At 43.5% G+C, this 11,622-nt stretch overlaps 1 protein-coding gene across 3 annotated transcripts in view; it reads right to left on the bottom strand.

Annotated features, from left to right (window-relative positions):
- Positions 1-349: 349 nt before the first annotated feature.
- Positions 350-11,622, bottom strand: part of LOC109924490 (alanine aminotransferase 2-like) — a 63,421-nt gene continuing 52,148 nt past the window's right edge. For all 3 annotated transcript variants that reach the window (XM_048615533.1, XM_048615541.1, XM_048615528.1), the window contains 4 exons: positions 9,862-10,036; positions 9,090-9,245; positions 5,747-5,859; positions 350-1,827 (listed from right to left, as the gene is read on the bottom strand). In XM_048615533.1, coding sequence (XP_048471490.1) covers positions 1,737-1,827; positions 5,747-5,859; positions 9,090-9,245; positions 9,862-10,036 — 535 coding nt within the window. In that variant the 3' untranslated portion in view covers positions 350-1,736. The remainder of the gene's footprint in view (positions 1,828-5,746; positions 5,860-9,089; positions 9,246-9,861; positions 10,037-11,622) is intronic.

Raw genomic sequence — 11,622 nt, 5'->3', positions numbered from 1 at the left:
TCTGCTCCTATGATGCTGCTTGGCCTGCTGTGTTCATCCAGCCCTGCACCTTGTTTTCTCTAGCACTCCCTGCTTTTATTTTGGACCAGCAACACCTTATCTGCTGCCTTTTGCATTCAGATTAAATGAACTCTCCTTGGATCAACATTTCTCTTAATTGTGTGAGAACACAAAGGCAATACAAGTCAATCAGCTCCAATTTGAAAGTTCACCACAAATAGTGCTGACAGCGCTCATTGTTCACAGCTAACAGAGAGAGGAAAATGAAACTTAGTCAGGGCATTCGAGTATTGATCCTTAAACCCGGTAGATAAACCCGAAATTAAAGGCCTCTTGGGGAACAATGGAGTTCAGGATTAATCGACTGGTTTATTCAGGGGTCAGAGCATGTCTCATAGCCAATCAACATCCTCCTTACTCCAAGTGGAATTCATCATAAGACCAGCTCTCCCATATGGATGTGATTCCAGACCATGACCTCTGACTTGGGCCATGACCCTGACCAAGGATGTTATCCTAGACCTCCATGTGATGCAGACTGTGACCCTGGCTGTGAACCTCAGTCAGTTTGACTGCAGATTGGTCCCAAAAGTTGCAGTCTGGGTAGGTTTGGAGCAGTTGTTACATTATTTTCCCTTGTGTCTCTCCCATGAGGTAAACTTCCAATGCTGTTTTTGCCTTTCTGATAAAGGGGAAGACAGCAGTTCAGGATGTTCACCTTATGCACCGAGCAGGTCATGAGAGTGTTTCCAGCCCACACAATCCAATCAAGGAGCAGAGCTAGAGAAGGGAGCTGTGCTTGATATAACACTAATGTTAATTGACAACTGGGAGCCACCACATAGTTACTCACTAACTGGCCTACTTCCATTCCTGTTCTTGTGAATTACATAAGGTTAACAGTGTTAGTTTTATCTCTATTGATGAATAATGAGATTGTGGTCAGTTGTGCTCAGAGTACAGACACAATCAGAAAGTTGGCCGATAATGTCACTCAGTGGAACTACTGGAATATTACCAGGTTCCCACCATCCGCTCAGTTCAACCCTGTTTGACAGACACACTGCTAGTTCTCAGGGATCTCTGGTAAGTAGTTAGGAACAGAAATCTTGGCTGATTTGAAATGGCTCCAAACCTGTGGGACTGAAGCCAATTGTTTTGCTACCACCCTTGCTGAGGATTACCCATGTCTGACCTCCTGGCTTTTAACCCAAGTTTGCATCATTGCTAAAATTGGTAACTTTGGGCAATACCAGTGAAAATCCTCAATGATGACTAATATTTAATTCAGCAATTTCCTTGATCCTGATATAGATATTAATGTGCAAAGCCAGCATGAGGTTGTTCATAAAGGAAGACATCACCTCACTGAGAATCATAGAACATTGCTCCAGCTTCAAGTACAGACAATAGGCGAATCAGACAGTTCCAATTACTTCATCCTAATTTAAAGATTATTGCATTGCTAAAGTTACAGAGAAATGATACTATCTTAGAGAGTTTTGCTGATCACATCTGTCCTTTCCCTCCCATTCATTACCCCTTCACCTGATGACATGTTTGATTGGTTCCAGGCCAGATCACTTGCTTTATTGATTTCCATTGCCCCCTCACTCCCTTTGTTTAAACACTGAGATGTGTATATGCATGTCCCTATTGCTATTGCATTCAATAGCCTGAAAACTTTGTCCCATGCACTCCTGCAGTGCATGGAGCTAGTGGGCAGGCTTAGATGCTTAAGTGTACTGCTGTGTAAATTCCTGGTAGAATTTCTTCAGCTTGGTTAGGAGTATCTTCAGCTTCTCAGTCTTGGGTAGGATGGTCATCCTGTGAACGAGCAGAAATACAACTAAGGACAAAGAGAATCAAAACCAAAGGGAAAACTCCACCGAAACACCCAATCCCAAATATCTCCACCACAATTTTAACACTACAATCCATTTCATTTTCACCCTTCCATATCATGAGCCCGCAGCCCCACTTCTCTTCCAGATCATACAAACTCCAGGGTTTCAGTGCCCAACAATCCACTTGCATTGCTCCACCATCAGTAGTTGTGCTTTCAACTGCCTGAGTCTGAGATCTGGAAACACTCTGAGCCTCTTTCTTCCTCAAAAACTATCTTGATAAAGAAGGCCTTTGGCCATTGGTACAAATAACTATTTTATTTTGTTTTCTCATGACTCAGTCATAGAGTCAGAGAAATGTACAGCACAGAAACAGACCCTTCAATCCAACTCATCTGCGCCGACCAGACATCACAGTCTGACCTAGTCGCACTTGCCAGCATTTGGCCCACATCCCTCTAAACCCTTCCTATTCATATACCCATCCAGATGCCTTTTAAATGCTATAATTGTACCAGCCTCCATCACTTCCTCTGGCAACTCATTCCATGCACACACCACCCTCTGCATGAAAAAACTGCCTCTTAGGTCCCTTTTAAATCTCTCTCCCCTCACCTTAAACCTATGCCCCTCTAGTTTTGGACTTGTCCCACCCTGGGGAAAAGACCTTAACTATTTACCCTATCCATGCCCCTCATGATTTTATAAATCTCTATAAGGTCACCCCTCAGCCTCCGATGCTCCAGGGAAAAATAGCCCCAGCCTATTCAGCCTCTCCCTATAGCTCAAACCCTCCAACCCTGGCACCATCCTTGTAAATCTTTTCTGCACCTTTTCCTGTTTAATACCATCCTTCCTATGGAAGGGTGACCAGAATTGCATGCAGTGGCCTACACAGCCACACCACAACATCACAACTCCTGTACTCAATGCACTGACCAATATGCATGCCAAATGGCTTCTTCACCATCCTGTCTACCTGCAACTCCACTTACAAGGAACTGTGCACCAGCACTCCAAGGTCTCTTTGTTCAGCAACACTCCCAGTGTCCTACCATTGACTACAGACTTTAAAAATGCAACCCCTCACACATTTATCTAAATTAAACTCCATCTTACCTAAATGCAACACTTGAGGCATTTTATTGCACTGCAGGTGCTGTAAAAGTTGTTGTTGGAACATTGTACTTGCTTTCAATTTTGCCATTTTCTAAACTTGATCAAACTCTGTGGAATTGCTGAGAATACCAATCTCTAAGCCACACATCATCCTGGGGAGGAAATATATCGCCGTTCCTTCAGTGTTGCTGGATCAAAATCTTGGAATTCCCTCCCGGAGAGTATTGTGGGTCAACCCACAGCACATGGATTGCAGTGATTCAAGAAGGCAGCTGACCCCCACCTTCTCAAGGGGAACTAGGGATGGACGATAAATGCTGGCTCAACCTGCAGTGCTACATTCGACCAATGAATGAAAGTGTCACTGTAACCCAATACAGAACTCCGACTGAACTTCACTCTTGTTTAAGGAGGTTGTTAGACTCACACAACGAAGTACATTGTATTTTCGATGTGGTCAGAAAAAGCAAAACCCTTAATTAGACAATAAACTAATCTGACCTGCAGAAAAGCTCCCAAAACAGGAGTCATTACACCAGGCTTGGCCTCGGAGTTCCATACATTGCTGCTAAGCCTGCCTTACTCTTGAACTCCGTGTCCTTGAAATAAACACTCACGTAACAGATCCTTCTGTACTGTTTGTTGTACTTGGTAACTTTCTACTTTGTCAACAAGTACACACTAGTTCCCCAAATAGGAATATTTACCCAATCCCTCACTGTTTAAAACATATTCTGATTTGTTTTTATTTATACAAGAACCTCACACTTAAAACCATAGAAACACAAGAACCAGGAGCAGGGCCATTCGGCCCTTCAAGCCTGCTCCACCATTCAATAGGATCATGGCTAATCTGACAGTCCTCACATCCAATATTCTGCCCTTTCCCCATAATCCTTCATTGCCCGACTGATCAAGAATCTATTGATATCAACCTTAAATATACATGAGAACTCTGCCCCCAACAGCTCTCTGTGGCTTGGAGTTCCAAAGATTCATAGCTCTCTGAGAGAAGAATTTCCTCCCCATCTCAGTCTTCAATTGGTGCCCCTTTATTCTGAGACCGTGCCCTCTGGTCCTAGACTCTCCCATGAGGGGAAACATCCTCTCAGCACTGATCCTGTCAAGCCCCTTAAGAATCTGATATGTTTCTATGAGATTACCTCTCATTCTTCTAAACTCCAGGGAGTAGAATCCCAACATGTTTAGCCTTTCCTCATAAGACAATCTCTCCGGACTAGGAATCATCTGAGTGAACATTTTCTGAAGTGTCTCCAAAGAAATAATATTTTTCCTTCAATAAGGGGACCATAACTGCTCACAGTACTCCAGATGTGGTCTCACCAGTACAGCTGCAGTAAGACTTCCCTACTCTTATACCCCAACCTGCTTTAAATAAGGGCCAACATTCCATGTGCCTTCCTGACTACCTGCCGCACCTGTGCGCTAGCTTTCTGTGTTTCGTGCGTAAGTCCACCCAAGTCCCGCTGTATTGCTGCTTTCTGCATTTTTTTCTCTATTGTTCTGTTCCTGTTTTCCCTCCAAAATGAACCACTTAACATTTTTGCACGATACTCCAGTTGCCGATATTCACCCAGTTACGTAAACTATTGATATGGGTTTTGCAACCTGCCTTTCCACCATTGTACTTATCCACATTATACTCTGTCTCACTTACTGTCTGTATATCTTTGTAGTCTTCTCACAGTTTACAGTCTCACCTATCTTTGTACCACTAACAAACACAGATACATTACTGTCTCTTCACCCAAATCATCAACATAGATTGCAAACAGCGAACGTTCCAGCCCTACTGACTGCAACACGCAATGGATCATAGCCTCGCACCTTGAAAATGGCCCACTTATTCACATTGTCTGTACAGCAATCCCCAAACTGGGCAAATTGTTTACCCTCAATCCAATAGGCCCCAAATCAAATAAGCGACAATCAAAAACATTTACACACAGTGTCCTACAGACTGGGGTTAGGGGATGGAATCTTAAACAGACAGGTTTCAAGGAGCATCATAAAGGAATTGAGTGAATGGGAGACAGAGGACTTCAGGAGCCATTTCCAGATAGTAGGCCCCAGCCAATAAAAACCAGGCTGGTTAAGCAACAAGAGAGAAGGATCTCATCCTGGGGGTGGTGTAAGGCACAAGCAATTTAAATTAACTGAGACAGGCATGCGCATGGGATTTGAACACAGGATACCAATGGTCAAATCAAACATTCATCAATGTGTTACTGACAAACAGCAGAAAACAGATCATTAGAAAGACAGGTCAGCACAGCCTTCAGCTCAGATTCACAGCTCTCTAGTTTCAACCCCAACTTCACAGCCGTATGCAGGTAATTCAGACTAACGTTCCCAGTGCACTCCTGAGGGAGCGCCGCGCTGTCGGAGGGCGGGTGCTGAGGGAGCGCCGCGCTGTCGGAGGGTCGGTGCTGAGGGAGCGCCGCACTATCAGATGTTTCACCCTTAGATGAGCAATGTCATGGTTTGAGCTCTCAGGTTGATATTAAGATTTCCATAGTTACTGTTTGAAGGAAAAGTACAGTGTGTTCCCTTGTGACCTGGGGCCTACGTGACTCCCTTCATAATAATCACCAAAACTGCTGATACTTGCAGTTTGTGGGAGCTTGCTGCATATAAATCACCTGCCTCAATTCCAGCTGTGACTACATTTCAGAAGTGTATTACCAGCAGAAAAGTGCTTTGGGACATTCCAGGATGGTGAAAGGTGCTGTAGAAATGTAAATTCTCTCTCCATGTACCTGAAATGATGAGTGCCTTCTTTCTGTCCAAAGCCACTCCCTGGAACGACACAGATGCCAGTCTCCTCCAGCAGCTTCATACAGAAGAACATATCGGGGGTCTGACCTGCAGCCTGCCGGGAAAGGACATTGGGTTACTGTCTGTTCACAGCAGAGTTTGGGTAGCTCATCCCGGGACCCCTCACTGGGTTACAGTATCCAGGGAGCTCTGATTCCATCAGAGATAGTAGGAACTGCAGTTGCTGGAGAAGGGTCTAGGCCTGAAACGTCAGCCTTCCTGCTCCTCTGATGCTGCTTGGCCTGCTGTGTTCATCCAGCTCCAAACCTTGTTATCGCAGATTCCATCAGGACAGTTTGAGAATCTGAACTCAGTTAAAACAATTGGGATATAAAACACTGGTATCATTCCATCTGATCTTTAGCTGACACAGAACTCCAAAGTGATCTTTAGAGAAGAGCATTACCAGTCTTACGCAGTCTGGCCTGTATCTGACTGCGGATGTGCAGCAAGGTGAAATGACCCAGCAATTCATTCGGGTCTGTCAGAACTATTTGTTGTGATGGCATCACCTTTATTGTTTTGTTTGTGGCCTTGGGTTTGAAGGATTGTGTAGATGGTTAAGGGGTGATCTGATCGAATTCTTCAAGACATTAACAGGAAAACTCAGGGTAGAAATCGTTATAATTCTCCATTGGTTGGGGATTCTGGAAATAGTCTGAGAATTAGGGCCAGACTATTCAGGAGAGATGCTAGGAAGCACTTGGACACACAAAGGGTGGGAGAAGTTCAGATCTCATCCACAAACGGTAGTGGATGCTGGAGCAGTTATTTATTTTAAATCTAAGATAAATCATTGTTTGTTGAGCAAACATATTAAGTATTATAGGCAATGCAGTTATATGGAGTTATGCTAAAGATCAGCCTTGGCCTCATCAAATGAAGGAGCAGGCTTCACAGGCTGAATGGCCTCTTCCTGCTCCCAGGAAGTTTTTATTTTTGAAAATGCCAATGAAAAGACGATGGAACATTTATTTAAGTGAGCTCTTTCTTTGTAGCATGACATCTTGTTGTAACTGTTTGTATACCAGTGACCCTGCCTGGGGCTATGACTGCTAGACAATGTTCCCCAAGTTATTTTTCCTGTTGTGTGACCCTCCATGTTCCATCTTTGGCAGCAGCTTCTGAAAGTTGAAGCCAATGTGTCAGCTCAGCGATCAGCCTGTGTACTATCAGATTGTATGGTGCAGTCATTGACTGACCTGGAAGGAGCTCCCACCTCAGTTCTCCTGTATCTAAAAATAATTCTTGTGAATTCTTGTTGTTCTCTCGAAGGACAACTGGAAGAATTCTCATTACTTCTTTTTATCTGAGCGAGCTGCATCTGCCAAGATGCCAGAGACAACTGCCTGTGTTTGTTGACATCTATTTACATATGCCAGAAGGTCAGACCAGAAGCAAACTGAACATCTCAAACTATATTTCTTTTTACCTTCAAGGACTAAGACTTTTTGGCCTAAGGAGTTTTATTTCCCCAAAGTGAATCTCTGTAGAGAGAAATCTATTCTTTTGCCGTTACTTGTTATGTGCACACGTGTTGTAGCTTATTTAGAGTAAACTTTCAAAACTACATATTAAAACTAAAGTCAGAGAGTCATAGAGTCAGACAGCATAGAAACAGGTCCTTCAGTCCACCATGTCTAATACTGACCAACAAACACCAAACTACACTAATCCCATTTACCCACACTCAGTCCATAGCCTACTATGGCCTAGTGTTTTAAGTGCTTATCCAGATGCTTCTTAAATATTGTGGGTGCATCTGCCTCCACCACCTTCTCAGGCAGCACGTTCCACAGTTCCACCACCCTCTGGGTGAAAAAATAGTTTCTCTGATCCCCTCTAAACCATTTCCTTCTCCCTTAAACTTATGCCCCCTGGTCTTAAACACATCTGCCATGGGGAAAGAATTCTCATGATTTACTCTGTCTATACCTCTCAATTTTGTACACCTCAATCAGATCACCCCTCAGCATCCTCTGCTCAAACTCAGCTTATTCACTCAGCTTCTCCTCATAACACCATAAAAAGCATTCAAAGAAGATGGAAAACTGGTTAAGTTTTGTTATTGAATAATAATTTTGTGGTTATTAAGGAAACTGGATCAGTGGATCCTATTTGAAGTCTAAAGTGGAGAACACATATGACTGGCTATATTGGTGAATACAGTGTGGAGCTGGAGGAACACAGCAGGTCAGGCAGCATCAGAGGAACAGGAAAGTTAATGTTTTGGGTTTACATCCTTCATCAGAACCCTGACCTGCCGTGTTCCTCCAGCTCCATACTGTATTGACTCTGACTCCAGCATGTGCAGGTCTTGCTATCTCCAACTGACTGTATTAGGCCTTGTAAAAGAGTGAAATTGATGATGATATGAACCTTGGAGCAGTGGGATGTTGGGGGTGGAAGAGACAGAGTGAGACAGAGATAAAACACTGGAACAAAAACAAAGTTGTTGGACAAGCTCAGCAGGTCTTTGAAGGAAAAAACAGAGTTAACTTTTCAGGTTCGGTGACTCTTCCTCAGAACAAAGAGAGAAATGAGAGAGAACACTGCTCCATCCTCAGTCAGAATGTGCTAAGACTGAGGAAGTTACTGCACCCACCCTTGTGTGGAAATGAGGGATCATAGGCCACTTATAGATTTATGTGCAAAATGGAATTACCTCCACCATCACCCACTGAATGGGAACAGGCTCAAGGGGCTTACTGACACTTTCACATTTGAATCTTTTGCAGGTCACTTTAACACTGTGCTGCTTGTTCTGCAGTATTTTATGAGCAGTGAGAGAATTGGGTAGGTGTGAAGGACATTGAGAGAACAGCTGCCTGCATGAGTGGTTAGGGTTTGGAATACACTCCCTGAGTGTGTGGTGGAGGCAGTTCCAGTTGAATGGGATATCTGATGGGTTATGGGGAGAACGAAGGGAATTGCTCAAAGAGAGGAGCTCATTCAGACAGCCAGACTGACATAATAGGCTGAAAGTCCTCCTTCTGTACTGTAACCTTCCTCTGGTGCCTTCCAGTTCTTTGGGGGGATGCACGATTCAGCAATGACACGGAGCCATGTGAAATGAGAGCTGTGCTGTTCAGGAATAAATTCAGCTTACAGTTTCTAACTGAAAAGACAGCAAATTTGGAACCAATCATTTTGTACTGCCATGTTTCAGAAACACCTCCGCTCAAATTGAATGCAGACATTTAAAAGACGAGACTAGACACAGAATGTCGTATTTCACAGAATGAGAGGCTGTTATTAAAGCCAGGTTAGATTTCGGGAGTTTACCTCAGCTGCCTCAATGGCTTTGGGTGGGATATCAATCCTGGGAAAGGAGTACATCGCTCCTTGCACTGGGTTACACCGGATTCCAGGAGTGTCACTGAATATTTCCTCTGTCAGACGCGCCCTCTCTGCCAAACAGTTCAGCACGTTTCGCTTCTCCTGAAGACAAAGAAAGAAATCCTTTGAATATCCTCAACGCAACAGCCTCACTGACTGAGAACACATTCACAATAATAGGACCAAAGTTAGATTCAAAGTAAAGATCCCTCCACACTGTTTCCACCCCCCATCAAACACTCTCAGGACAGGGACAGCACAGGGTTCAATACAGAGCAAATCTGCCTCTAAACTGTCCCAATCAAACACTCCCAGGACAGGGGCACGGGGTTAGATACAGAATAAAGCTTCCTCTACACTGTCCCCCAACAAACACTTACAGCTAAAGCATGCGTTAAAAACTGAGTAAATAGGAGTGAGCCCTTCATGCTACTAATGATTTAGCAAAATCTTATTGTGATTTCACTAGCACTACTGTTGGGACTTAGTTTGAACTTATAATGGAAACAAAGAAGACAGGAGCTGGGGTAGGCCAATCGGCCCTTCAAGTCTCCTCCAATATTAAATCTGATCGTGGCTGATCATCTAGCTCAGTAACTGGCTTGTGCTTTCTTTCAGACTTTTTGCTCTCTTTAGCTCAAAGAACAATCCAATTTGATGGGGCTCCAGGTTCAGCCCGACAGACAGGAAGATTAGCTGCTGTTGTAAAGCCACTCACTTTCATGAACTTCTCGTACGAGGGTTCTTCAGGTCGAGGAGGGTCTGTGATCACTCCCAACACTGCCTGCCCCGACGTTGGGGGGCAGAGACGCACAGAGACCAGTTTGATCAACTGCATCCTGACCTCAGGGTCCAGGTTGATGAGTTCCATGTAGCCCCCCCGGAAACCACACCTACAGAGAGAAAGGAAAACAAACACTAACATTAGGGACAAAGGAACAGGAGGAGGCCATTCAGCCTCTTCCACCATTCAATGATATCATGGCTGATCTGTGACTTAATTCCATATACCTGCTAAATAAATACTGAAAAAAACTGTGGATGCTGTAAATCAGGAACAAAAACAGAAGTTGCTGGAAAAGCTCAGTAGTTCTGGCAGCATATGTGAAGAGAAAATCAGAGTTAATGCTTTGGGTCCGTTGACCCTTCCTCCAAACAGTCCTGAGGAAGGGTCACCAGATCTGAAACATTAATTATGATTTTCTCTTCACATATGCTGCCAGACCTCTGAGCTTTTCTTTTTGTTCCATATACCTGCCTTTGGTCCACATCCCTTAATCCCTCTGCTTAACAAAAATTTGTCTTCCTCAAAATTCGAATTAACAACTGATCCAGCATCTACTGCTGTTTGTGGAAAAGAGTTCCAAACCTCTACCACCCTTTGTGTGTAAAAGTGCTTCCTAACATCTCTCCTGAAAGGCCTGACCCTAATTCTCAGGCTATGCCCTTAGTTCTAAAATCCCTAAAAAGCAAAATATCTATCTGTCCTGTCTTTTCCTGTTAATATCTTGACGACTTTGATCAGATTACACCTTAATCTTCCAAATTCTTGAGGAAAGAGGCCTAATTTGTATAATCTCTCCTCAAAGCTTAGCCCCTGAAAACCAGGTATCATTCTTGTAAACCTACTCTGAACCAGCTCCAAGACCATTCTATCCTTCCTAACGTGTAGCATTTAGATCTGCACCAGAGGAAAGTGGGGTCTAACCAAGGGTTCTATATAACTGCAGTCCTCTAGACGTAAAGTCAGCAGTCCATTAGCTGTCTTAACTATTTTCCATACATGGTTGTGACATTTTAAATATCTATGCAACCAAACCCTCAAGTCTCTTTGGACATTCACTGCATTTAACTTGATACCATTTAGAAAATACCCTAATCTGTCCTTTCTCAGTCCAAAATGGATAACCTTACACTTGCTTACAGTGAAGTACATCTGCTACAGTTTTGCCCATTCACTTACTCTATCAATGTCACTTTGAAATTTTATGTTATCATCTACATTGTCTTTAATGCCACCTAACTTTCTGTCATCAGCAAATTTAGATATATAAGTTTCTACTCTTTCAAAACAGAAAATAAAGCTTCCTCAACTTTCTTACATGAAAATAAAGACCCTATTACAAAAACAGAAGTTGCTGGAAAAGCTCAGCACGTGTGGCAGCATCTGTGAAGAAAAAATCAGAGTTAATGTTTCAGGTCTGGTGACCCTTCCTCAGAACTCTTTAAAGACCCTGTTACTTTGGGGAAAAACAAAAATAAATAAACAACCCTTCGGATCATTCGGGAGGCTGAGGGGGCAATTGAGAGGAGTTACGGGGAGGTAGTCACACCTCAGGTACAGGAAAAAATTAGAATAGTTACAGTCAGGGGACGGAAAGGGAACAGGCAGACAGTGCAGGGATCCCCTGTGGCCGTTCCTCTCAAAAACAAGTATACCGTTTTGGATACTGTTGGGGGGGACGACTTACCAGGGGTA

Source organism: Rhincodon typus, chromosome 2 (assembly GCF_021869965.1).
Source record: "Rhincodon typus isolate 14 chromosome 2, sRhiTyp1.1, whole genome shotgun sequence".
NCBI classification, from domain to species: domain Eukaryota; kingdom Metazoa; phylum Chordata; class Chondrichthyes; order Orectolobiformes; family Rhincodontidae; genus Rhincodon; species Rhincodon typus.
Note: the sequence above shows the minus strand (reverse complement) of the source record. Positions and strands in the feature narration are given on the sequence as shown.